The sequence below is a fragment of the Phallusia mammillata genome, chromosome 8 (genome assembly GCF_965637545.1).
Source record: "Phallusia mammillata chromosome 8, kaPhaMamm4.hap1.1, whole genome shotgun sequence".
Classification (NCBI taxonomy): domain Eukaryota; kingdom Metazoa; phylum Chordata; class Ascidiacea; order Phlebobranchia; family Ascidiidae; genus Phallusia; species Phallusia mammillata.
The window spans coordinates 5,552,105-5,578,911 of record NC_137259.1 but is presented as its reverse complement, the minus strand read 5'-3'; the positions used below and the strand labels follow the sequence as shown (position 1 = coordinate 5,578,911).

Below are 26,807 nucleotides of genomic sequence, written 5' to 3'. Positions count from 1 at the left end.
ACTGACAATCATGTCTTAGACAGCGGCAAAAGTAGACATTTTTTTGCCGCCGTTTTCACTTGGAATATTTTCTGCCAATCTCCGTCATAGATATCACACTACGTTTATTTGTTTGTTAAAAACTGGGCCAACTAATTATATGACGACTTGTTTCAAGAAACTTCATAATATTATTGAATTGTAAATTACTCTTTAATTAAAAAACGCAGTATTGGTCCACAATAAATTAAAACACAATTGCACATTAAAATTGGCAACATGTTCATCTAATTTCAAGAATTTATTTTATTGCTTTTATTTTTGTTAAGCATGAGTAAGCTATACTGCTCCAGTACTTTGCCCAGGAAACAGGTGTAGACCCCCTTGCAAGCTTGTAACCTCCATACAATGTTAATGCTAGAATAGCACATGCAGAAAAAGCAGCTTCCCTTTGCATTCTTATAAACACTGGATTTGTTTTAAATAGCTCCTCTACAATGTTGCCGCGTACATTTTTATGCGGAAATGGGTCTTTAGGGACTTCCACACCCAGAAATTCACACAATGGTTCCCATCCATCCTTTACTGAATACACAAGAAGTTTGTCCTTGGGAGCATTCTAAAACAAAAGATTATGTTGAATGGTGATAAACTGTTCACAAATTGTCCAAACACAATTACAGTTTAATATTGGGTGGTTTTATTCATTTTACATCTCGAAGTATTTTGGCTCAAAACTAATTGAAAAGAACACTATGCACGGACTTGAAAAGTAGTTTAATCATAAACATTACTGCCAAGGTAGTGGTGTATATAGAATACATCGTGTAGACGTTTCGACAATCTCTGTTGTCATCATCAGTACATGTTTTCAATCAAGCTGTAGAACACGGTATATAAAGCACTAAGGAAAAAAAGGGGAAGCCAGATGTGTGAAGTGACGTCACAGACGATAATAGGGAACGACGTTTAGAACGGTAGCGTAGACGAAAAGATAAGAACCGGAGATATGGGTCAGGTGTTGAACAGACGCAAGGGCATGGAAACTGTGTCGATGTTGAGCTCGGGTTCATGCCTTTGAATAAAAAGCGATTCGAGAAACAACAGTTGTCGAAACGTCTACACGATGTATTCTATATACACCACTACCTTGGCAGTAATGTTTATGATTAATTGAAAAGAATTTGTACATAATGACCCAAACATAACCAACATAAAAAATACACAAATTTTCAAAACTTTTAGCAAATGATTTTATATATTTCATTTTTTACTCACAATGCGCTAGCCTCACTTTCTTGTGAGCTTCAGTCACTTAATGCCTTGTCACGCCTACATGTGTAGCTGCAGCCTGTTTAGCTCTCATCCACCAATTATGCCCTCCACTTTTATGCGCTCCACAATGTTTCAACAGTGTGCATGTTTTTAGTGCAATTGTGTTGCTATGTCAAATCAAACTCAATTTGACATATTAGTCACACTTTGTTTATACAACAAACTCTGGGTAATTGAAAACCCAGTTTATGTTGACAAAATGACAGTATTTAACAAACTACCTGCAAGACATGTGCATTATGTCTTCTGTATGTCATTCTGATCAGAAGTTCATTTAACGGTGATGAACCAAACAATGACAAAGGTGGGCTTTCCCATCCATACACGGCAACAGCTTCAAAGCAAAAAATAGTTATGTTTTAGGGTAAACCACTGGGTCAATTTACGTAAAAATTTGCAGTGCACAACTTCAGGTTCATCTGTAAAAACTACAGATGAAAGAATGAAAACAATACATGTCTCTTTCTTGTAAGCCATCTATGTGTGGTCACATGGCACTTTTGAATATCGAAAAAATGCAAAATATTGGCTCCTAGAATCGGTCTATCCCTGGTAACAACGTAAAACAAACACGGACAAAGAGTTTTATAATTAAAGATAAAATCAAAAATATGTTCCATGCTTTATACTAATTAGTCTTTCTAAATTTAAAAATGGTTGCATAATAGTGATGCCATTCCCAATCGCATATACTTGCACACATTTTTTTTAAGGTGTTTTGGGGGACCATTTCGGTCCCCCAAATTTCTCCAGCGGTTTCGCAAAATTTGCCAGTAGCCTAATAAATAATTCGTTTAAGCAAATATGGCTATTTTTTGGTATTTAAATGAAACACTTGCGGTCTCTTAAAACTACTTAGCGGTCACCCAAACCAAACCTTAAAAAAAACCTGCTTGCACACACAATCATGTTGTAAAATGCCAGAAAGATATAATCGTATTTAGGAAACTAATGTATACCTGTAAATATGACATATGGTGTATGTGATTAAACAATAAATAGGATATAGTACTGATAAATTGCCAACATTGAGGAAAGGCACCTTTTTAGTTATTGAACAGAATAACCTATAATACCTTTAACCCAAGTCAAGTTATTTTTAATTTGATTTCCATTCGTAAGAAATTCAAGACATTAAGGTCTTACCGCATCTTCTACCATAAGAACTTAGTCCCCTTAGTGTGGGTGAAAGAAATGTGGTAAGTCTGTAGGAAAATGATGTTAACGTTTTGTCTTGGGCTTCAATACTTGACCACCAAGTATCCTCATCAGGTCTTAACATCAAAATAATCTAAACAAAGATTGTTTAAGTTGCATAAAAAAACTTCTCGGCACATGGCCCTGGTTAGGATTTACTATCCATAATTCCATTGAAGGATTATGTGGTTGACTGATGCAACTAACCAGATTTGCCTGCATTGTCATTTACCTTTGATTCTGGAAAAGCTTTGTGAATTTCATCCCAAAAGTATGCAGCTGGTATGTCAGTGACAGCATCAACATTTTCATACATTCGTCTGAAATCCTCAGTTGTGCTTCCTGTCTTAAATGTTCGCTCCCAGTCATCTCCCAGATTGGTGTAGTTTTCCAGATAGTCATATACTTCATAGCCAAGCATTCGCAAAGCTACTGACATGGTCTTGGTGCCAGTTTTGCTTATGCCGGCACAAATGACTTTCATTTTGATAGTGTTGTTAGCAAATCTAAATCAATTACACAACAATCTGTATATAATGTAGTAAACAAATCATAAACAAACTGCACCTTGTACAGTTGTACAATTATCAAACTGTGTCCAAATCAACAATTTTTAACTGGTGATAAATCAGTAGACCGTGTTCTTTACAAAATTTATCATTTTGACTTGTGTTTCATAGTACACCGGTCGAAATTCACCAGTTTTACACAATAGGTGCAAACAGTTTCTCTTTATAAAAATCTAATCCACTTTCACCAGTTTAAATGTTCGATCCGTTTTACTTCATTTATTGTTGTGTAATAATCAGACTCACTTTGTAAAAATAAGATTGTAAGTGTTTCGCTAGATTTTTTAATGCATATATTGTTCTATGTAGTCCAAAAACAGTTAAAAACACTGGTCTAAATGGATCCAACAAGTTGTAAATGACAAATTTCGGTTTAAATTTTCACCTCACAGAAGATTTTTGATTGGTATCATCAAATAACATGCCAGTGTAAGTTGGTTGTCGGCTTGTCGCTACATGCTACCAACAAAGTAGTTTATCAAGCCAACTTTTTTTGAATACTCAAGCAAAATTTCATCATCATACATTTACTGTTTGATTGCTTCAGTACAGTGGTTCTCAATCTTATATGGATCGCGTACCACCTGAAAAAAATTTTTGTCACTGCGTACCACCTAAACCTCCCTGTTTGAATTAATAGACCAAGAAATAGGCCCATTTTCTCAACATGGCTAGCATATTTAGAAATTTCAAAGAATGTCCAAAACACGAGTTTCGGCCAAATCAGGGCTGACCAGTTGGGTCAGTTGAGTTGCTTTTTTAGATAGGACTTAAATTAGGTATCACAGAAAGCTACTCGCGTACCACCAGAAAAGTTCCGGCGTACCACTAGTGGTACGCGTACCACAGTTTGAGAACCACTGCTTTAGTATATACATACAAAATACACATAGGCAAAATGCAAAAGCCGACTTCAGAAAGAGATATAAAAACAGCTTGCACTCGATTTATTGAGGATGACTATCAGTCATACACAAATTCAAAACTGCATAGATAGATGCAGAACATAACTATTTTACCAGCCTACATGGCAACTTTTGGATTTGGAGAAAAGTTCATAAAATGTCCAAGGCAATTAATTGCAGCTCTCCACGCCGACACTGCTATACTTGCCAGTGCTACAATGCGGCATTGGTGTTTGCTGCAACTTTTTTACATGCAGAGCTCGAAATGACGTATCGTATATTAAAAAAACTGCCGAACAAAATTGTTTATCTTATCATTTTGTGGAAATCTTAGACAATATACATCATGTAAATGTTTTCAAACAAACACAGTACTCAATTATTAAGTTCGTTCATACCTCTGCAAATCAAGACTTCTTCAATCACATTTTCACTGTGTAGTTATAGAACGTTTAGTCAACCACAACAACTCAACTGTGTAGTGCGTGGCTATGTGTACTCGATTTCTCACTCGAGTGGTAAACCAACTACCAAAAGTGTTGCGCAAGAACGCTGAAATCGAAACGCGCTGGTTTTCCATTTTTGGACGAAATGGTCACTATACGTTGTGCTAATCACGACTTGCTTTGTTTACCCAGCAAGCAGCAGCCCAGAAGCCTAGCTTTTACGCGGTGTTTGTACAGAGTTGCAGTTATACCCTGCTTAATTTCCCCAGCAAAATATTACATTTATACCCTCAAACGACAGACAGGCTCAGCGTTTTTTTAAGGTGTTTTGGGGGACCGTTTCGGTCCAAATTTCTCCAACGGTTTCCCAAATAAGCAAATATGGCTATTTTTTGGTATTTAAATGAAACATTTGCGGTCTCTTAAAACTACTTAGCGGTCACCCCAACCAAACCTTAAAAAAAAACCTGGACAGGCTATTCAAATATTAAAAACTTACAAGAACTACGCAATTTACTATACAGAGCGTTTATTAAGCGGATGATCGTTCAAAAGTCTTGTTTTTAAATCCATTAGGCCAATGTACTTGCAACACGCTATAAGGCTAAGTACAAAAATCAAAGGTACAACATACGCACAAACTTGTAAAAACGTTGGCTTTACCAAAAGTAGTATGAAAACACAAGAGCGCTCACTTGAAATTCATATGAAACAGTTGTAGGGGTACCTACACGATACTCCACACAGTCTTCTTTCTAAAACCTTCTTCTTGATACTTTTTACTCATGCTGGTCAGATTTTGTGGGAATGATATTTCAATTAAACACAATTTAAAGCTTAAAATGCACAAATCTACGCACTACCTTTTCACAGTAAGGTACACACAATTTCGGGCAATAAAAACGGGACTTAATTAGGGAATAAGAATCACTTTTGTAATTGCATAAAAACTTGGTAAAATTGTCACTTGTTTAATTACAGGATTTTGCAAGGATTATAAAAGCTTGTAACATAAATGATGTAATATTCGCATTGACGTCATGGGTAGAGCTGCCATGACGTCAATGCGAATATTACATCATTTATGTTACATTAATAACGAACAATTACATGACATAGCCACTTGTGGTTCCCACGTTATAAGTCACGTAGCATATGAAAGTTACGTAATGCAAAAGTTACAAGTCATGGCAGCTCGATCTACCCATGACGTCAATGCGAATATTACATCATTTATGTTACAAGCTTTTGTCAGTAAAACAGGCAAAAAACTGTTCCTTTAAGTTGTTTTGAAGCGGCTGGTTTTTATTCACACATGATTGATGATGCCTTCAGGTTTTCCTAAAAAAAATAATCTGTGAACTATACATACCTCAAACAACTCACAAAATCTTCCAACACAACATAAATATAAACCCTAAAGACAGCGGGTAGGCAGCCAAAAATTTTGGGAGGGGCCAAATGATTTGTTGTCTAATACAACTATTTGCTAACGCCCGGCGTGCTTTTACCAAACACGTGACTTGCCAAACTGTGGTTCGACTGGACAGCCAAACGCTTTATTGATTTATTCCGTGTGTGCATAAATAAAAAAGCATGTATTTCAGCTTACAACTTGGTGACAAAAGTCATTGTTGTTAATTCATATATTCCTTTGACAGTTGATCGAGAGACAAAACCACAATGATGAGGGACGAAACTCGGCTAAATTAAAGTTTATCAATGTACAACTTTGAAAATTTGGGAGGGGCCATGCTTGCCCCTTTGGCCCCTCCCTGGCTACGCCACTGCCTAAAGATAAACATATTCATACAGGTTTTTTTTTTGTAATATGCCAACGTTTCGATGTCCCATACGAAACACCTTCATCAGGGTAATGACATACATTGCAAACACAAGTTATTATAAAGCGAAAAGGGCGGCGAAACACACACAAAAAAGGCGATAGAAATAACGCAGTGCGCACCAATGGTCGTGTGATAACACCTGGCGCTTTATAATAACTTGTGTTTGCAATGTATGTCATTACCCTGATGAAGGTGTTTCGTATGGGACATCGAAACGTTGGCATATTACAATAAAAAACTGCCGGAAGAGCTAAAAATTCTGTTAATACGTTATGCCTGGCAGCAACAGTGTATTCATATTCATACAGGGATCAGCCCTGAAGCGTCGATGCAGATCAGCGTTCACGGCATACTAAATCATAGTACGCTAGGCCTATTAAAGGCGTGTACCGAATCAGCTGGTCTCCCAAGCATTTCCCATGTGGCAAGGCACAGGCTAGAAAAATCTAGCCTGCGGTGGGATTCGAACCCACGACAGGAGTCTTTCCGGGACTCGCCCTCTACCAACTGAGCTACACAGGCTCAGTGGAGAATCCGCCGAAAGTCGAATCACAATCACCATTGCCTGCCTTGTATGCTGCACATGTCAACTTCGTAGTAGGGGATCACCAGTTCGACCATATCAGCTAAGATAAACATATTCATACTGGGATCAGCCCTGAAGCGTCGATGCAGACCAGCGATCAGGGCATACATATCGATAAATCATAGTACGCCAGGCCTATTAAAGGCGTGTACCGAATCAGCTGGTCTCCCAAGCATTTCCCATGTGGCAAGGCACAGGCTAGAAAAATCTAGCCTGCGGTGGGATTCGAACCCACGACAGGAGTCTTTCCGGGACTCGCGCTCTACCAACTGAGCTACACAGGCTCAATGAAGAATCCGCCGAAAGTCGAATCACAATCACCATTGCCTGCCTTGTATGCTGCACGTGTCAACTTCGTAGTAGGGGATCACCAGTTCCATCGTATCAGCTAAGATAAAATATTCATACTGGGATCAGCCCTGAAGCGTCGATGCAGACCAGCGATCAGGGCATACATATCGATAAATCATAGTACGCCAGGCCTATTAAAGGCGTGTACCGAATCAGCTGGTCTCCCAAGCATTCCCATCCGGCGAGGCAAGATATCTTAGACATCTGAATCTAAATATATTGATCTTAACATTATACAGTAGACATACCTTTTTAGAGGTTGGTGTCAAACCAGGGGAGCTGGTCCTGTCCTTGTTGCTGGTCTCCAGGCATCACTACAGGGTTAAGATCCATTCCCGACAGCTCTGGTAGAGGATACTCCGCTGGTGGTCCCATACCATGTTGTTGTGGGTGTCCGTAGTCCATTGGTTGTTGACCTTCTGGTGGTGGGTATCCAGCTAAATTTGAAGTCAGTTTTTAAAAGTTTATGAAAAGAAAAAGTTTATTAAAAACTAAGATTATGAAAAAACATATACTATTTTTTTACACCAGGTTTTTAACTAAAATTAAAAAATTAAATATACCAATACATTTTAGTTGTTATAGTAAGCAACTAAGTAAACCTACTATTTTCACCATTTTAGACTAGGTTTCAGCTGATAATTTACAAACTAAACATACAATAGACTTTCAGTATTTTTTTTTATTAGGCAGCAAGTAATTGACTAAATTCCTACTATCTTACCATTTTTAGACAAGGTTTAACCTAGAAATTTGCAATTGAAAAACAACAAATTTTGGGTTTTATTTATTACCCTGTTGTGAATTATGCATTGAGCTGGCAGAGCTGTGGTGGGACAGCGGTGGTGCCATCGTGTGGTCATAAGACATGGATGGTTCCATGTTCATGAGGTCTCCTCCCCTGAAAAGCATTGAAAGATGTTGAGTAAATTTTTATAGGTTCAATGATTGGCTTAACTGTTCCAATCTTTTTGTTAAGCCATAGCCTACACTACATGGTAAAAAACCGACAGACAAAACGGAAAAAAACATCTTTATTATTATTTAACACATTATAATGTGTTAAATTGAACTTATATAGATGTACTTTTGTTTGGAAGATATTGTACGGACTTGAAAAACCTTGGCTTTGCTAACCACTATTTGTTTAGGCCATTTAAACTACAATTAAGCACCAGTAGCAAGAATAATGGACTTATTTGATAGACACGCATAACTTCTTACATTGTACAGGGCACCATCATCTTTAAACAAAGAGCTTGTGAGTTCAACTGACAGTCTCTTCTTGTAATCTTGTGACTTGTCGTCGGACATACGGAACAGTGCTGCAGCTGCATATGTGGCTGTCAAAACATACACTTTCGTTAGATGTTTTACCAAGAACCTCCAAATGAAAAACAAATAGTTAAATTTACGGTAAATTTAAGACCAGACTGAATCGAAAAATAAGTAGCATGAAAAAAATCCTGCAAACAGAAGGTTGTGCTCCAAAAAAATGAGCTCAAAACTTAACTATAGGACATTGCAAAGCCAACATACCAACTCCTTTTTCGTATGATCAATATTTCGCTCAGAATCAATGTTTTCGTTTGATTTTTACAATATAGAAGCCTAAATACCTCATAATTGCATATGTGTGTGATTCATTGCATTTAAGTGTCAATTTCATCGTACTTTTTCCAAAATATAATTTGGCAGTAATAAGATTTAATCGGTTATCAATTTTTACCATTAGGTCTTTTTAAGTAGATATTTTTTCTGTGTAATGACCCTTATTTGCATTTCCTGCAAGTTTCATTGAAAACCGTTGAGATTTGACCCCAAAATTTGAGTGTCAAACCTAAACTGCCGTTAAAACGTTTTTACGTCATAGAAATTTTCAACAAAATTGCAAATTTTTAACTAGCCGCCCCAAAATTTGGCGCTTATCACTTAGATTTTCAGGAACGTAAAGCTTTTCCAAAAAAATGAGCAATATTTTATTTTTCACGTTTTATTTTGAGTTACCAAAATCGAGATATTTCGGCCCAAAATTTAGTTTTGTGGCAAAAATTTTTTTTGCATGCTTGACTTAGTGCAGGTGTGAAATTTTACCTTTCCACCTGTGCTATATGCGATGTTTTGTGTGTTTGCTGGAGCCTTTTCCGCGGTTTGCCCTGGTCGCGTAGGTGAACCAATGCTGTTTTTTTAACAAGCACCAGGGCTACTTCAATGCTTTCTGTTACTTTATTGTTCTGCTGATGGTAGGTAGGACTGATACAATCGAGACTCAGACAGCAGAGGCATAAACAGAAAAAAAATTGCCGCCGTTTTCACTCAGAAAATTTTCTGCCAAAATCCGTCATAGACATCACACTACGAATTAGTTGGTAAGCACTTTTTTACAGTCAGTAGGGCATTACCAACCGTAATCGAAAAATGCGTTTTATGACGTAACAATACAACTGTCACAACTTGGCGCCAGTGTGTGGGCTTTGCGTTGGTAAAGAAGAGGTAAGTTTTCAGTTAATATAATTAATCTTGGTTTCTGTATATGTTCTTTTTATTGTATCATGCGAAATACAAACTATAAGCGTTAAGATAAATGTAACTACGTATATAACTTAGCTTAGGTATGTTTCAGCATAACCAGACCAGCAGTCAACGCAGTTTGCAATTTTAGCGACTAAAAAATGCGAAGTGAACATCATTACATGTAGTTAACTGAAAATGCCTTTTTACTTTAGTGCTGTAAACCAAACGATGACACTCAACGGTCGTTACAGTTTCGTCCACTACTATTCATCGAAAGACAGCCGGTACTTGGCCCTTGCTGAAAAATAACTGCAGGTGACTACATAAAAAAATTGTTACAATATAAATTTTGCAAAAACTGTGTTTCTTTAGCTTTGCACTTTAAACGGTTATTAAAAAAAAAACAGCAAATGCTTTCTGTAGAAAGCCCTCTATAGAGGGAGTTCAGAGACATAACAGGCCAGCAAGATGGACACTGACTAAAAGCACAAAAACATTTGGACAAAACATTGCAAATGAGTCAGGTAGAACAATTTTTTATATTCATTGTAATAGACTTTTCAAATGCCAAAAATGCCTTAGCCTTTAAGCGGTCTAAACTCCACATTCAAACCCGCGCCAAACTGGCATCAATCCTCTTGTGACGTAACAGTCACAGGCTGTGGTTACCGTTGTTAATGCCCTACTGACTGTAAAAAAGTGCTTACCGAATTAGTTTTTTTTTTTTTTAAATCGGGTGAACTAGATTCACAACGACTTGTTCAAAAAAAATTAAAATCAATCTTGCATCGAAAATTGCACTAAAAACATTAGGTAAACAATTGAAAAAAAAAACGTATGAAACGTATTATCCCAAATTAAAACAAAAGTGCACATTAAAAGTTGTCACCTAATTTCAACAACTTATTTTAGAATTTATTTAATTGCTTTTATTTTTGTAAAGCATGAGTAAACTATATCGCTCCAATACTTTGCCCACGAAACAGGTGTGGAGCCCCTTGCAAGCTTGTAACCTCCAAAGAGAGTTAATGCTAGAATAACACATGCAGAAAATGCAGCCTCTCGTTTCATTCTTATAAACACAGGATTCGTTTTAAACATCTCCTCTACAATGTTGCCGCGTACATTTTTATGTGGGAATGGATCTTTGGGGACTTCCACACCCAGAAATTCACACAATGGCCCCCATCCATCCTTCACTGAGTACACAAGAAGTTTGTTCTTGGGAGCATTCTAAAACAACATAGTTTGATCTGCAAACACAATTACTTCGGCAGATACATTACATTTTTTAAATCTCTAAAGCAGTGGTTCCCAACCTTTCATGGACCGTGGCCCCCTTCAAGTAACCCTGTAGGACCTGTGGCCCCCTTAAAAAATGTAAATGGCAATCTCGTGTTGAAATTCGGTTCTAATTTCGGCTTTAAACAGGTCGAATAGAGTAAACAAGAATCCGAAATTGCAAAAAACTTAATTATAGACAAATAGTATGTGAAATAGTCGATTATGTTAGGGAATAAAGGTAAAAAAATGTTTTTAGTGGATGTTTCTGGTGAATGTACACCTGTGGCCCCCCGGAACACATTTTGTGCCCCCCCCCTCCCTGGGGGGCCATGGGCCCAGGTTGGGAACCACTGCTCTAAAGCAGTGCTCCGCAATCGCTGTGCCGCGGCACACTGGTGTGCCGCAAGACGATGCTGGATGTGCCGCCGCAAAACCGTAACTTTTTGTTTTAAATTTGTTTTTGTGTATTTTAACAATATAGCATTGATACAGTAGTCTACAACATCCAACTAAACTTTATTCGTAATGGCTAGAAATAAATGCGACTATTTAATCGTATCATTCGTATGATGGAAATAGTTCCTCCTGTTGAAAATCAGCAATTCCAATTGTTGCGTCAAATTCAATTGTGTCGTAATTGCATGCCATTGTCTTCACACATATTAGTTTATTACACTTGTTTGTTTTTTTACTTTGCTACACCGTACACTCTAAAAAAATTTGTGCGAAGTTTGAATGAAAAATGATTCTCGTCGAGTAAAGAGTGAAACGATTTGTGTATTTCACTTCATTCATTTTTTTCAATGATTCAAAGATTGATATTTGTGCAAGCTCTATCTTTGAATCATTGAGTGATATTGAACCTTTCAGATATTCATTATTCTGAACCTTTCAAACATTTATTTTTCAGTCATAGCGAAAATAGCATACAGATTTAATATTTCGTCACTTTGCGTGAAAATTTATTTACCATACCACTTTAAACTATAGCTGAAAGAGCATGCAATACATGTAGGCCTACTCAAGTCGCAATATACAACTTTTGAATTCATACAATAAAGTTTAGGAGTTCGTTTCAAAATGAGAAAGGGGAAAGTTATACACCATACACCAAAAAGATGCAAGCAAAAGAAGTGTTGACCAAAAATAAGCACTATAGAGTGACCCATATTGTGGTTCAGTGGCAATGGGATAGGGTTGATCCAGTTAGATTCATCGGCTGGTTTTCCTTGTGCTTTATCCCACTGAATCCAGTCTGTAAAATGTAATGTTTACGACACATTTAATACCCTAGTCTTTTTTTATGATAAAATGCAAGCAACTTGTTGCAATATAAAAATAAACTCACCTTTTTTAAACTGGACAACCACGCATAGAGATATTCGCTCTCTTTCCCTCCTTTCATAATTAATGGCGGAAGAAGCCTTGGCTAGTACATTGTTGTAGTCATATATTCTGTAAAATGGTATATTTTTTACCTACTGTTACCAGGGTTTGCTCGTTATTCCTCACCAGTTAATAGGTTTTTATAGGTTCAGATAAGTTTTATGAAACCATGAAGCTTACAAATAAAGTATAGCTCTGTGTTTTGCTAAAATCATCTTACCTGGCATCACATCCTGATTCCCGACCTTTTTGTCGATCATGTTTTGTCTGTCGATAAGTTCCCCAATTTAAAATGGTGAAACATTTGCCATTGACAAATTATCCGTTTTGATGAAAAGCACAAAACCAGACTTGCCTACATGTTGCCTAGTTGCTAATGCTATAAAATAGATATTCAAAATAATTCTTGATCAATCAGTATGTTATTACGTCTACATTTATTACATTAATTTTTCGTCTAGAAAACTTTTATACATCTATAAACTAACAAACTTATCAGTAAGCGATATATACCCTGGCATCCTTGCCTTTACTTACCGGTTTCTAACAGCTTTTTGTTCAAGTATCGTTTCAAACTCCCGCCTTCCCAAACCAGTCGAATATAGCGAAAAAAGTAAATTAAATTACCGCCCGACCGTCAATATCCAATGGGATCGCTGTATTTGACAGGCGAAACGCCGAACTAGTGGCGCGGAAATAGCGAACAATAGCAGATGTCTCAAGGGAGTTACGTTTGCCGCGGTTCAATGTTTACTTCACTCACTGTAACAGCAAAAGATTCAAAATCCCCTCCAATCTTTTGAAAGGTTCACGAAAATGAATGAAGTTTTTTTAGAGTGTATATCTGTTTCTTGTTTATTGCATTACAAATGTTTTATGTACATTAAATGGCATGAACGCGCAACGTAAGCACATAATATTTTTGTTCAAATTACCTTTACAGAAGAAGTTCCAATAGTACGAGTACGGCCCTTTACCAACGCAAAATATGTTTTGGGCCCTCAAAGAAGTTTAAGACCCCTTGCTTAATGCTTTTTTTATCGCATTTTTTGGTTCGGGTGTGCCGCCGAACATTTAAAACTTGTATGGTGTGACGTGTGAAAAAAGGTTGCGGAGCACTGCTCTAAAGTAATACATTTTTTCACTGGATTCCAAAATTATTGCCATCTCAGTATGGCTCTAAAATTTTGCTGTATGTAAGTATTTTGAATCAAAATTAATTGAGAAAAATGAAAAATAATGACCCTAACAGAACAGACAACAACTACCGTATACGCTCTATTTTAGAAATTTCAGCAAACGATGAAAATATATTTCATTTAACGTAGCTATATTAGTCATTTAAGTACACCGTTATCAAACTCTGGGTAATCGGAAACCCAGACTGGTGTTACGGAGCTAGTTAAGTCAGTTCATTTTGACAAAATGATGTTACTGTATTTAGCAAACTACCTGCATGACATGTGCATTATGTCTTCTGTATGTCATCCTGATCAAAAGTTCATTTAATGGTGATGAACCAAACAATGACAAAGGTGGGCTTTCCCAACCATACACAGCAACAGCTTCAAAGCAAAAAAACATTTGGTTATGTTTCATAGAGTCATGGGTAAACCACTTAGGCAAAATTTGCAATGCATAACTTAGGCTTCATATTTGTCACTTGTGCCAATATGGACAATTGAACAGAAACAACCTGTGTTCAGCGGTGGGGTTCGAATTTTTTGTCAGCCAGTTCTATCAAGAAAGTCATTTTTTTCAGATGGTTCTGTTACAAAAAGTCCATTGACATTAACCAGTAAGGCTAACCATTTCACAGATCTCATAAAATTTGCGGTTCTATACAACCGGTGCGAACTGGCTGAATCCCACCACTGCCTGTGTCCCTTTCAGAAAAGGGGGTCCATAATTATTATTTGGTTATTTGACTGTTTGGTAACTTTGATTTACAGTCTCGGTGCCTATGGGAAATGATTACACTGCCTATGGGAAATGATTACAAGCATCAAATCAAACTTTCTAAGGTGTTAAAGAAAACAATTGCCTAATTTATACAAAATCATGTATTGCTTATCTAGTTTGTTCAACAAAAAAGAAGTTACTTTGTGGCATTCTTACAGGGTTTTGCCAAGTTGACCCTCAGTGATTTCTCGTCATGCAACAGTCAAGCTAAAAATGACCATTTAATTACCTTTTTGTGGCTTTTGTCTAGTTTATTTTTTGATGTTTGTGTTAAGCAACAAAGTTTTGCATGACATTACGAACTGAAATATCGTTTATAGAGTTTAAATCATATCTAAGGTATAAAACCTTTGCTAAAAAAACGCTAAAAAACCTAAAAATGTGCATGCTAACCTAAAAAACTAAATTGGTTAAATAGATGATTTTTAATTGCCGAAACAACTGCCTCAAAAAATGTCTGAACTTGTGCGAAGCAGAGCACCGCCCAATTGTAAACCGTGATTCATGGGATTTATGTTTTATGGTTTATGTGGTGCCTGAAGTTTTTAATATTCAGGGCTGTAAAGGTGTCAGTTGTAAGCCATTGTAAAAATTTCATGTTTTGGAGGAATGTGGGTGAACCACAGGCTCATTCAGAGTTAATCTTTAGGAGGATCAGATTTGGATAAATACCTAACAAGTATGTAAATTAAAGAACTCTTTCTTGATAAAACATGTGAACAAACCAGCGTTAGACAGAAAAAAGAAATCAATCTGTTTTCAGAGGAGAGAACCCATAATAACCTGCAACAGCTTTTACCCAAATACAGCAATTTATAATTTTTTCATTACATCAAGATCTTACCGCATCTTCGGCCATAAGAACTTAGTCCCCTTAGCGTGGGTGAAAGAAATGTGGTAAGTCTGTAGGAAAATGTTGTTAACGTTTTGTTTTGGGCTTTAATACTTGACCACCAAGTATCCTCATCAGGTCTTAACATCAAAATAATCTAAATAAAGATTGTTAAAGTTCCATAGTAAACCTAATTGAATACAATTCGATTAATAGAACTACAAATAGTCAAGCTTTTTAATGCAGTTAACCAGGTTGTACCAATAAATGGATAAATTTTTTGACAAATAACTACGGTTAGGATTTACTATCCATATTCCATAAATGGATTATGTGGACTTTTGTTGCATTGTCATTTACCTTCGAATCTGGGAAAGCTTTATGGATTTCATCCCAAAAGTATGCCGCTGGAATGTCAGTGACAGCATCAACATTTTCGTACATTCGTCTGAAATCCTCAGTTGTGCCTCCAGTCTTAAATATGCGTTCCCAGTCATCTCCAAGAATGGTGGAGTTTTCCAGAAAGTCATATACTTCATAACCAAGCATTCGCAATGCTACTGCCATGGTCTTGGTCCCTGTTTTGCTCATGCCAGCACAAATGACTTTCATTTTGATATTGTTGTTAGCAATAACAAACTAATTCAACAAAAATCTATACGTAATAAGCGTAACATGAACTGCATTTTCTGTACCAATATCAAACATTACTTTTCAGCCTTGCACAAGATACAATCAAATTACCTGTTTTGCTGTTGAAGTTAGTTTTCTCAACTAATAAATGAGTTTATGCAGCCAACTTGCACTACCAATTTATAAATTTTATAGCAAAATTAAACACCAAAACACACATGGAACAAAACTGACTTTAAAAAGAGACAAAAAAAACTTGCACGGATTAGCAGGATGACAATTGACCTAGTCATAAAACAAACAGTCATGCACAAGGTCAAAATTCTAGAGATACAGCAACTTTTGGATTTGGAAAAAAGGTTCACACAAACGCAATTTAGTGCAGTGCTGCGTGCTACTTGCTACAATGCTGCATATCTGCATTGGTGTTTATCGCAACTTGTGTAGGCTACATGCAGAGCTCGAAACCTGTCCAAAACGGGACTTCATGAATCACATTTTCATGATATAGTTGCACTTGCAGCGCGCTTCGTCAACCGTCCTCAACTCAACTGTGTATAAACTAACTACTACCAGAGTACCCGATTCCTCAGTAGGGTTATGTACCAAAGGTGTTGCGCAAGAACGCTTAAATCGAAAGGCACTGGTTTGCCAATTTTAGACGAAATGGTCACTACATGTTGTGCCAATCACGTCTTGCTTTGTTTACCTAGCAAGCAGAAGCCTAGTTTCTACTCTGTGTTTGTACACAGAGTTGCAGTTACCCCGCATAATTGTGTGCTTTAGTATTCCCCCAGCAAAATATTACATTTATACCCTCAAACGACAGGCAGGCTATTCAAATAATGAAACTAACAAGAACTACGCAATTTACTATACAGAGCGTTTATTAAGCGGATGATCGTTCAAAAGTCTTGTTTTTAAATCCATTAGGCCAATGTACTTGCAACACGCTAAGGCTAAGTACAAAAAAACAAAGGTACAACACACGCACAAACTTTAGCGCTGTAAAAACGTTGGCTTTACCAAAAGCAGTATAAAAACACAAGAGCGCTCAAATGATAAAATTCTTACACTTGAAATTCATATGAAACAGTCTTCTTTCTCAAAACCTTCTTCTTGAAACTTTTTACTCATACTGGTCAGATTTTGTGGGAATGATGTTTCAATTGAACACAATTTACAGCCTAAATGCAGAAATCTACACACTACTTTTTTGACAGTAAGGTACACACAATTTCGGGCAATAAAAACGGGACTTGATTAGGGAATAAGAATCACTTTTGTACAATTGTTTAAAAACTTGGTAAAAGTGTCACTTCTTTGATTACAGGATTTTGCAAGGATTATAAAAGCTTTTGACAGTAAAATGGGCAAAAAACTGTTTCTTTAAGTTGTTTTGTAGCGGCTGGTTTTTATTCACACATGATTGATGATGTCTTCAGGTTTTCCTAGAAGAACATAAAAAATTTAAACTCAATATACATCCAACAACTTTCTCCGAAAAACTCTTAAAACAACTTAAATGTGATTTTAAGGTAAATCTCAGAGCGCTAGCCCATTGAAGGCGTTATACCAAAGCATTCCCACATGGCAAGGCAGAGAAAATTCTTGGACATCTAAATATATTGATCTTAACATTATAAAGTAGACAGACCTTTTTAGAGGTTGGTGTCATACAAGAAGAGCTGGTCCTGTCCTTGTTGCTGGCCTCCAGACATCACTACAGGGTCAAGATCCATTCCTGACAGCTCTGGTAAAGGATACTCAGCTGGTGGTCCCATACCATGTTGTTGTGGGTGTCCATAGTCCATTGGTTGTTGACCCTCTGGTGGTGGGTATCCAGCTACATTTGAAGTCATTTTTGTTAAAAGTGAAGATTAGACTTCACTAAGTAGCAAACAGATACTAATGAGATTAGGTTTTAGCTGAAATTTACAAATCAAATGCACCAATGAATTTTAGGCGGTAGTAAGCAAATAAGTAAGCCTACTGTCATTTTAGACTAGGTTTTAGCTAGAAATTGCAAATAAAACATATCAATGAATTTAGAAAAATGTTTTTTACGTTGGTAGTAAGTAACTGAGTAAAAAATGATTTTCCTTTGGTGTTTATGTATTACCTTGTTGTGAATTATGCATTGAGCTGGCAGAGCTGTGGTGGGACAGCGGTGGTGCCATCGTGTGGTCATATGGCATGGATGGTTCCATGTTCATGAGATCTCCTCCCTTAAAACACATTGAAAGATATCGCATAAATGTTAGGTTCAATGATTGTCTTAACTGTTTCAATTCTTTTTGTTAAGCATAACACTACATGGTAAAAACCGACAGACAAGATGGAAAAAAACATCTTTTTCTAGTGGTTTAAATTTAACTTTATTTTATAGATGTACTTTTGTTTGAAAGACATTGAAGGACTTAAAAAACTTTGGCTCTGCTTAACTATTTGTTTGGGTTATTTAAACTACATGTATCAGTAGCAGAATTATAGACCAATGTATTAGACACATAACTTCTTACGTTGTACAGGGCACCATCATCTTTAAACAAAGAGCTTGTGAGTTCAACTGACAGTCTCTTCTTGTAATCTTGTGACTTGTCATCAGACATACGGAATAGTGCTGCAGCTGCATATGTTGCTGTCAAAGCACATATTTTTGTTAGATTTTCTACCATAAACCTCTAAATGAAAACAAATAGATTAATTTCCGGTAAATTTAAGACCAGGAACTGCCTTACTTGAAAAAAATTGGGCATGAAAAAAATTCTGCACACAGGTTCCAAATAATGAGCCCAAAACCCAAATGTAAAACATTGCAAATCCAACATACCAACTCCTTCATTCTTTGAGTGAAGAAGCTCAGTCAAAGGAGCACAAGCACCCTCTGCTTCGATTATGTCAGCACTGTCTTTGTCTTGCGCCAATTCGCACAACACACCAGCAGCAACACGCTGAATATTCTCAACCTGGTGGAAAAATTGAAAATTTAAACAATTATCAAAAATGAAGAAAATCCCAATGCTCCAATAAATTGGCATCTTGAGACCAAAAGGCTGTAAGGTCTTACAATAATGTTTGGTGGCTAATTTGGCTCAAAAGGTTTAAACTTTTAATGCTTATGCATGAGACACAAGCCTACACACCTGTGAGTAGAGAAGCTGCACAAACAATGGGATTGTGTTAAGACTTCGGATAACTGCCCTGCTGTGTGGTTCACGAGCCATGATGTGAAGAGAGCCAGTTGTGCCCTCAACTATTTCCTCCATACGAACACCATCCTGCAAGTGGAAGTTGTTGTTTTTTAGGTTTTTAAGACACAATGTATTGGAATGTTTAATTGTTCCACTATCAATTAAACAATGCCTACTTTGTTATAATCATGTACTAAAATAAAGAGCGATTAACTCCCTATGCTTATATAGCAAATTTGATAAATCTAATTCAAAAATATCAAACAGCTTGAAAATTTAGTACGATAAGGGCATCAGAATTAACACAGCATAAACTCTCTTGCCCACTTAAGAACCACTTTTACCAAAGAAACTGCTTTGTATGACCAAGCTTATAGTACTGCCCGTGCAACCAACATCTACATAATACTTACCACATATGGGCTGGACATTTGGCTATGGCTTGAAGCCAAGCTTGTACGACGTTGAGCGTCTTGCTGAGCCCTCATTAGCAATTGAATCAATCGTGGGATAGCACCATGTTCACGAAGAGGTCCATGATTGGCAGTGCACAAAGCAAGATTACGAATCAGTCCAACTACAGCCTAATTGAAATAGAGTCATTAATGTAATGGTAACATAATTTAAATCGATCAATATAATCAATACACAATCAACACATTTTACATCTTTATTGTGATAGATGTTAAAGGCACATATTACTTTCTATGAGAAACCAGTAAAACAAAACAGTGCTTTTTTGAGGCAAAATGTAACGGGCCCCTAAACTACATGGTTTAAAACTAGAAGAGTGGCTTTCTGATATACTTCCATTTTATATATTCTATACGATATTAACCAATTAACTATACACATCATTTGATCTACACATATGATTGTTTTTGTAAACAAAAACTGATGGGTCCCCACACGCGCGTTTGTGCGGATTTACAGTAAACAAATGTTGCGGTGATTTTTACATTCTTAAGGACAAATTTTTAGAAAGCATTAACCCAACAATAAAAAAAAATTGTTCGTATTCTTTTTGCACTATTATTGTCATGTAATTACAAAATTAAAAAACGTAACAAAGACTTAAATCTAATCTCTTGCTTTGACCCAGATATAGTCCTCCAAGGTCGGGATTTGAACACAATTTTTTTAGAAAGCTGTAACAGTTGTGTTACAGACACTTTAAATTAAAAAGCAATTTGCTACAAGTGTATACATAACAAATTGTTTTTCATTTAACTTTGTTTCGCAAAACGAGTACCATTGACCAGTAGTAACCTCTCAGGGTGCACACGCCAAACGACTGTTTGACCTTTTGACACCGTTTTCAATAGCACGTCGTCATTCGTGTTCAACAATACTGTTAAGCCTAATTTATACATGCCTTGAGTATTGACTCCTTAATTGATTGTCAAAAAAACGCTACGTTATGAAGAAAGTTCTGAGCTGTGTTTGTAATACCGACTAGTTGACCTTAAGTAACCCGTGATCATGCGGCAGCCAACCTGACAACGAGCATTTAAAAAAACATTTATTTGGCAAAACTCAAGTTAATTTTTTCATCTTAACTTTTATTAACAAAGTTTTTCTTGACATATACAAAACCGAAGCACGGTTATTAGGTTTAAATCACGTCATAGGTGTAAAACCTTCGCCAAAACTGAAAATGTGAGTGACCACTTAATAAAACGACATAGCATTGCTGTGCAAAACAGCTGATTTCTAATCACTGAAACGACGTCTCGTAAAACGTCTGTCCGACGTCAAGCTGAGCCCTCCCGCTATCGTAAACCAGTGAGTTACTCTCTTGGTACTTCTGCCTACTGTGTCTTTCTTGACCAAACGGGCGTTAGACACATTTATGTTTCGGGGGCCTATGGGTGAACCTCTGGGTCATACGGGGTCAAAATTCACATGGACCATATTTAGACCAATATCTGCAATGTGTGTAAATTTGAAAAAGTTTGAACCATTCTTTCTTGACCAAAACGTGGGAACAATAGCCGCGCTAAAAATTTCACGTTTTGGGGGGCTGTGGGTGAACCGGGGGATCAAACGGGGTCAAAATTTACATGGACCATCTTTAGACCAATATCTTTAATGTGTGTAAATTTGAAAAAGTTTGAACCATTCTTTCTTGACCAAAACGTGGGAACAAATCTGCGTTAGAAAGAAAAAAAGAAAAAAAGAAAAAAGAAAAAAAAAATGAAAAAAAAAACATAGACAAAAACAATATGTGTCCCCTTCAGGGAAGGGGACCCATAAAAAACCTTTTTGAAGAGTTCGAGTAAACAATTCATATTTTATATCAACTAGATTGTTTATACCTTAATAAGTGGCCATCTCGATGGTGGGTGAAGCAGCTTAACCAAGATTGGTAGTCCATAGTGCAGTCTAACTGAGTTCTGGGCCATTTCAGCATCCGGATGACGAGATGTCAAGTGACGCAATGCACACACTGCCGGTTCAGTAATATCCTCCCTGTCTCCAGCTTGCAACACTGTGCGCACCAATGCCTCAATACCACCAACCTGTCAATTGCACACAAGAGTTAGTTTAGCTTCACAAATACATTGAATTACACGACATGTGAAGTATTCCCCGTGTGGCAATGGTGGTGTGACCAGTTAGAAATTTCTGGGGTGGCAGCAATAATCAAAATTCCATTAAATTTTTAGACTTACCGTTAACCCTTGCATTTAAACTTGTTTTGTGTGTACCTACACTAAGACCATACATTGTGTAACTGTCAAACAGCTGGCTTGTTTAAAGTTTTGTCAAACCAACCCCCAAAAAATTGCTACAATATTGATGCCCATGGTGGTAACATTACAACACTTATTTAAAAAGTTATTTGTGAGCTGACTTAGATGATTTTGTGTCATATTTAAACTGAATTTCCAAGGTATTACTTTTCCTTTTTAGTTAAAACCGACGATTTGTTATTATTAAGTCAAATATGATTTCAAAAACTAATATATTTACCTGACAAACTGTGGTTTTGTTGCTCATGTTGTTGCAAGTCAAATTGCTCAAAATTCCAGCAGAGCATGTCACGACATTAATGTCATTAGATGAAAGCAACTGCAAAAACAAACAATTTCAGTACCAACTTCACTACTGCAGACTATGCTTATTAAGCCACATAAAGAAACTTGATAATTACATGCACAAGTGTCTGAAGAAGGCTTTCAATGTGGTCTTGTTTTGTTCCTGCATCAGACAAGTTTCTCAAACTCCACAAGCAATTCTGAAGAAGTCTTTGTGATGGAGAGTTCAGATGCATGCCAACTGCTTGCATACCACCTGGAAACAACACAACACAGTTAAAAGGTGATGTGGTGCTTAAAATGTCTTTCTTAATCATCAAAATACATTTTTTTGGCTAAAGACTTGTTGCAAACCTTGTTTTTTTAGTATTTGTTTAAAACACATTATAATGTATGAGCAAAAATACAAGCCAGTATTAGAGTATAAAACATCACAAATAGTTTTTTTTTTCACTTGATGGCAATCGAAACTGTCAAAACGTTATTTTACACTCAAATACTTTATAACATAGATCAGCAATGTAAAAAAGTACTGCATGCATTGTAAAAAGTGTTTCAATTTTATTTATTATTTTATATATTTTTATATTTATATGTTATACTGTAACATATTTTATTGCTGCAATGATAATCAGGATTAATATTAATAAAGTTGTTATTGAGTGGTTGGTGGTAGACTAAGGCAAAGAGCCAATAATCATATTGACTGTACAGGAAACCATACAGTGTGGAATTACAACCATCCATCACTCGATTACTTCCTTTAATTAGTGGCTTACTAGGTCAAAAGGAATGTAGATAAAATGTCACAATGAACAAGGGAGTTTAGGATTGCCCTATTTTTTTTGAAAGACCGGATAATTAAAATTCACAAATGGAGGTTAACATTTTTTTTAATCCTATCGTCTTTGGAAAAACATAACAAAAAAACGAACTTAGAATGCATTTTACCTGCTTCCACAATAGCTGGCTTGTTGCTTGAACAAACAGACAAAACCTTAAGCACTCTGCTTGTAGTCCAAAGCAGTTTTTCATAGTTGTATGTTCGCATAATGCGCACAAGTTCTTGTGGACCATTGCTTGCCAAGATGATGAGCTAAAAAGTCAATGTGAAAAAAATTACAGTGCTCTATTTACGACAAATTAAAATGCAACGAAGCAACTCATTAGGCCCGAGATATCTCAAGCCCAAATCAATGATGGTAATTTACGTTTACAACCTTGCCCTGTGGCAAAACGATGGACATAATTTCATTTAACGTTTAGCTGAAGCATTTCTACTTGATTGACATGTTATGGTGTGTAATTTACCTTGCTTTCCTGGTTGCCATATGCCAAAATTTGGAGACAGTCTGTATCAATAGCAAGAAACTTCACATTGTCCCTTGAAAGGAGTCCAACCATCTTTTGAAGACCTCCAGCTAAGCGCACAGCTTCTTTAGCACCGTCTTGATGGAGCAAAAGATTGTGCAGTGTGGTGATGGCATAGAAGACCACAGACTCAATTGGTGAGCTAAAGAAAACAAGTCATTTAGAGTGTGAACTGTGGCTGCATCATTTGTAAATCAGATATAATATAATGCGTGAATGATGGTCAGTGGTTTCCTGTAGTTCATGTCAATATCCCTAATTACTACAACTCTGTGAAACTAATTTCAAGGTGCCATTTTTTTACACAAAAGACCCATTAAGTCACATGCATGGATGTTAAACACAAAACAACCTCAAAGGGAAACCATTCAGTTTTTTTTTGTTTCAACTACTTTTTGAAGGGATGACAAGTACACAGAAAAACATACAACTTTCACAAATAAAGGAATCCAATTAAATGTTTACCAAATTTTAACCATGTCTATCTTACTCGAGCATTTTCACAAGAGCTGGAATGCCACCAGATTTGAAGATTGACAACAATCCTTGACGATGGTGGGACAGATTGTGGAGTGCACCAGTGCAAGCACGCTGGGTCTCTGGATCAGTAGCATTCTAAATCATCAATTACATGTGTCAAATTCATCACCGCTGCAACAATTCTATGCCCTCGAGCATGCAACAAGTTTAACTACATACATTTACTGCTTTGCTTAGCAAGCACAGAATTAACTCTGCAGACTTTATTACATTAACGTTTACCTATAGCCATCTTATTACGTTTAGGGTCTTTTCAGTAACTGTAAAAGCTTATGTGTGGACCATTTCAAAGCCAAAATCATTCCTTTATTTCTTTAATGAGGAAAATAGCGGCCCAAATAGACTTGAAATGTGCCAAGCTTTATTTTTCAAATGTTTCAGCAAATGCTTATGCCATCATTTTTTATCTTAATCAATTGGTTATTAGCAAATCCAGTTTTAATGTGGAATTATGGCTTTCTTTTTTGGCAAGCAATATTGACACCCTATTTGAAAAACCGGTGACCAGAGGATCTTTTTCAGACATTTGGTAACCTGCATTGCTCTAACAAGAGCAGAAACCAAGGCAGGACTGTTCATGAGAGCTTGTCGGCTGGCCACTTTCTTTGATAGCATGTGAACCATTTGGGCCGCTTGTTGTACAACCACGCGATCATCATCATTCAACAAGGCAGTCAACTCCGGGATAGCTTTGGTTGCAACATCAGCATCATCCTATGAATTTAAAAATATAGAAAATCCCTTGCATGGACCATTTAAATTACCAAGAAGCTTTTTGCGTCTATTCGAATTGTTTTGTTTTTTTGCAAAGCCCAACATATATGTTAAAATGTACATAAAATGATACAGTGGTATCTTTTTTTACCTGGTAATTGATCAAGTTTACAACAGCTTTTTTGAGCATCTGTGATGGTTGAGCCAGTCTCTGCACTGATGTGGCCTGATTTGGGTCAAATTGGGTGCCTGGAATTGGATGCATCGATCCATCTTCCATCATAGTTTCAGGAAACAGCACATCACGGACTCTGTCAGCACGAGTGCGAACATATTGATCATGGATATCTGTCAAAACATAAATTTGAAAAACCATGTTTTTATTTGTTGAAATAGACAAACTGGTAAGAATTAAAGGTGATAAATCTGAAAATCAAACAATTGTTTTAATGTAAACATCTTTTACCAAATGATTTGGCCAGAACATGAAGAAAAGTCATTACATTCGTATTTATAGGAACGAGGTGGCAAAAACTTAATTTTTTTGTGAATAGTGACTTACGATTTACTTCATCCATGGTATATTCCCTTTGCCAGTCTCCGAGCACCTGGTTTGTGTCCGGATAATTTGAATCATGGTTGCTATGGCCACTGATCATAGATGGTGTAGCAGTGGTGGCTCCGGATTGGATTCCTGAATCAAACCACATCTGCACTTGTGCTTTGGGATTGCCGCCAGCAGGAAGCTCTCCCTGGTTCATCATCATTTCTGCCATGGTTGGCCGACAAAAAGAAACAAACTTAAAAGTGACAATAGGATGGTGCAACAAAAAGTGATGAAATAAAAACTGTTAAAAAACAAGTTTAATAAATTTTAACCAACATAAAGATAATGTATCAAAGCTCAAAATGACATAAACCACTGATCAAGTAATTACCACTAAACATCTGGAATTTTGGTTTAACTGACAAAGTAATTATGGCGCGTCTCAAAATCTGGTCTGTTTCTGTTACCTTTTGCACTTCAACAATTTAGTTTTGACTTGACAGAAAATACTAAAGACACTAAACAGATATAAATGACGTAATTGATTTTCATAACTGTAAAATGCCAAATTTGGTTGTGCGCTTCCATTACTATCCGTTTTACAAGACTGTCTCGTAATGGCGGTAAGGAGAAACTGCCCAAATGGTGGACAAGCCAAGTTTTCTTTTACAACTATTATACCTTTTAGATTGTAACTTTAAATAAAAACGATAAATTCGTAACTACCAATTACAGCCAACTTTGCATGACTTTTCACAGTGTTACGATCATTCTTAACAAAGTAAAATTGATCTAGTTCTGTTATTCAACCTGCTTATAACGCACGAACGACAAAGACGCCCTGGCGTGGTTTCGAACGTTCTCCCGTAGCCATTTCCTTTTTCCCCGTCGCTGTAAAGAATCTTGAGTGTGCCGTCGGGTGGAACGAACATCTTTTGTTTCTTTTAACCTCCCAGCCGCGCGCGCGTTCGTGCCCGCGGCGATAAAATACTTCCAAAGGCGATTGAGTGGGCAAATCGTCGCCGCGCGCACATACGCGAAGTAACAAAAAGAAACCTAGACTTGGTGTTTAGTTTTGCTCCTCGCCAGGGTACCCACTGTTCGTGATTCATTTGTGTATGACGAGAAAAGGAGTGGGTGTAATGATTGGCCACAGACAGTTTTATTTGTAAGACCCCGCGCGAAAGAGTCGCTTTCCTGTTGCTCGGGCGTAGTCTTGTAAGCAACAAGTTACCTGTCGAATTGAATGACATTATTTTGCTTAGCCTACTTCGATTTTTAAACGGCCCAGAAAAAGTTACAGTTTGCCTATTCATTTTAAAACACAATCTTTCAACACCTCTTTGAATATCAATCCTTTTCCACATCAGCTGGTTAAGATGTAGCGCCTATTTTTGTTTTTGGAAATGGGTGAAACTAAACAATAAAAGTTCGGTGGCTAAAAATATTTTTTTTTACTATACCAGATGCAATTTAATTTGTTTGTTTTATTGTACATCAAGATTGGTCTTTATATAAAGCTTATTAGGCTACGCTCCTACTAAAGTTTTTTAGTTACAAGCTATAACAGCGGT

General features: G+C 36.7%; 3 protein-coding genes, 1 long non-coding RNA gene and 1 other non-coding gene across 9 annotated transcripts; all 5 read right to left on the bottom strand.

Annotated features, from left to right (window-relative positions):
- Window positions 1–86: 86 nt before the first annotated feature.
- On the bottom strand, window positions 87–4,516 carry LOC145204814 (uncharacterized). Of its 3 annotated transcripts, none has more exons than XM_080077405.1 (6): window positions 4,384–4,516; window positions 3,466–3,664; window positions 2,744–3,017; window positions 2,461–2,605; window positions 1,536–1,648; window positions 87–598 (listed from the first exon to the last, which is right to left on the bottom strand). In XM_080077405.1, the coding sequence occupies exons 2-6, from the start codon at window positions 3,501–3,503 to the stop codon at window positions 281–283; spliced, it is 888 nt and encodes a 295-aa protein (XP_079933531.1). In that variant the 5' UTR covers window positions 3,504–3,664; window positions 4,384–4,516; the 3' UTR covers window positions 87–280. The 3 variants fall into 3 exon arrangements, with proteins under 3 accessions (XP_079933531.1, XP_079933532.1, XP_079933534.1); XM_080077406.1 differs by having other exon boundaries at window positions 3,466–3,539; XM_080077408.1 differs by lacking the exon at window positions 3,466–3,664 and having other exon boundaries at window positions 4,384–4,511.
- A 427-nt stretch (window positions 4,517–4,943) lies between these two features.
- Window positions 4,944–25,559, bottom strand: LOC145204808 (catenin beta-1-like). 3 transcript variants are annotated; one of them, XM_080077398.1, is made up of 16 exons: window positions 25,249–25,559; window positions 24,838–25,034; window positions 24,507–24,686; window positions 23,923–24,047; window positions 23,373–23,574; window positions 23,013–23,157; window positions 22,178–22,317; window positions 21,997–22,095; window positions 21,339–21,542; window positions 19,434–19,604; window positions 18,973–19,107; window positions 18,660–18,795; window positions 18,349–18,467; window positions 17,949–18,054; window positions 7,464–7,652; window positions 4,944–5,772 (listed from the first exon to the last, which is right to left on the bottom strand). In XM_080077398.1, the coding sequence occupies exons 1-15, from the start codon at window positions 25,460–25,462 to the stop codon at window positions 7,468–7,470; spliced, it is 2,358 nt and encodes a 785-aa protein (XP_079933524.1). In that variant the 5' UTR covers window positions 25,463–25,559; the 3' UTR covers window positions 4,944–5,772; window positions 7,464–7,467. The 3 variants fall into 3 exon arrangements, with proteins under 3 accessions (XP_079933524.1, XP_079933525.1, XP_079933523.1); XM_080077397.1 differs by lacking the exons at window positions 4,944–5,772; window positions 7,464–7,652 and adding exons at window positions 16,696–17,277; window positions 17,484–17,672 and having other exon boundaries at window positions 25,249–25,558; XM_080077399.1 differs by lacking the exons at window positions 4,944–5,772; window positions 7,464–7,652; window positions 17,949–18,054; window positions 18,349–18,467 and adding exons at window positions 8,060–8,116; window positions 8,440–8,558.
- Window positions 7,075–7,148, bottom strand: Trnas-gga (transfer RNA serine (anticodon GGA)). Its single transcript has one exon. It is a non-coding gene; the product is annotated as a tRNA-Ser (tRNA).
- On the bottom strand, window positions 10,346–15,898 carry LOC145204815 (uncharacterized). The gene is made up of 4 exons (XM_080077409.1): window positions 15,554–15,898; window positions 15,206–15,350; window positions 13,852–13,964; window positions 10,346–10,962 (listed from the first exon to the last, which is right to left on the bottom strand). The coding sequence occupies exons 1-4, from the start codon at window positions 15,803–15,805 to the stop codon at window positions 10,645–10,647; spliced, it is 828 nt and encodes a 275-aa protein (XP_079933535.1). The 5' UTR covers window positions 15,806–15,898; the 3' UTR covers window positions 10,346–10,644.
- On the bottom strand, window positions 11,954–13,838 carry LOC145204816 (uncharacterized). Its single transcript, XR_013853538.1, has 3 exons — window positions 12,620–13,838; window positions 12,362–12,468; window positions 11,954–12,268 (listed from the first exon to the last, which is right to left on the bottom strand). It is a non-coding gene; the product is annotated as an uncharacterized LOC145204816 (long non-coding RNA).
- Window positions 25,560–26,807: the final 1,248 nt, after the last annotated feature.

What these genes read in the sequence shown, in the direction of transcription:
- LOC145204814 (XM_080077405.1), bottom strand. Translation starts at nt 3,503, where the DNA reads ATGTTATTTGATGATACCAATCAAAAATCTTCTGTGAG. An exon ending in AATCAAAAATCTTCTGTGAG is followed by an intron (nt 3,018 to 3,465) that starts GTGAAAATTTAA and finishes TAATTGATTTAG; the next exon opens with ATTTGCTAACAACACTATCA. An exon ending in AAGCTTTTCCAGAATCAAAG is followed by an intron (nt 2,606 to 2,743) that starts GTAAATGACAAT and finishes ATCTTTGTTTAG; the next exon opens with ATTATTTTGATGTTAAGACC.
- LOC145204815 (XM_080077409.1), bottom strand. Translation starts at nt 15,805, where the DNA reads ATGAAAGTCATTTGTGCTGGCATGAGCAAAACAGGGACCAAGACCATG. An exon ending in AAGCTTTCCCAGATTCGAAG is followed by an intron (nt 15,351 to 15,553) that starts GTAAATGACAAT and finishes ATCTTTATTTAG; the next exon opens with ATTATTTTGATGTTAAGACC. An exon ending in TTCTTATGGCCGAAGATGCG is followed by an intron (nt 13,965 to 15,205) that starts GTAAGATCTTGA and finishes TTTGCTTTGAAG; the next exon opens with CTGTTGCTGTGTATGGTTGG.
- LOC145204808 (XM_080077398.1), bottom strand. Translation starts at nt 25,462, where the DNA reads ATGGCAGAAATGATGATGAACCAGGGAGAGCTTCCTGCTGGCGGCAAT. An exon ending in TACCATGGATGAAGTAAATC is followed by an intron (nt 25,035 to 25,248) that starts GTAAGTCACTAT and finishes ATGTTTTGACAG; the next exon opens with ATATCCATGATCAATATGTT. An exon ending in GCTCTTGTGAAAATGCTCGA is followed by an intron (nt 23,575 to 23,922) that starts GTAAGATAGACA and finishes TGTTTTCTTTAG; the next exon opens with CTCACCAATTGAGTCTGTGG.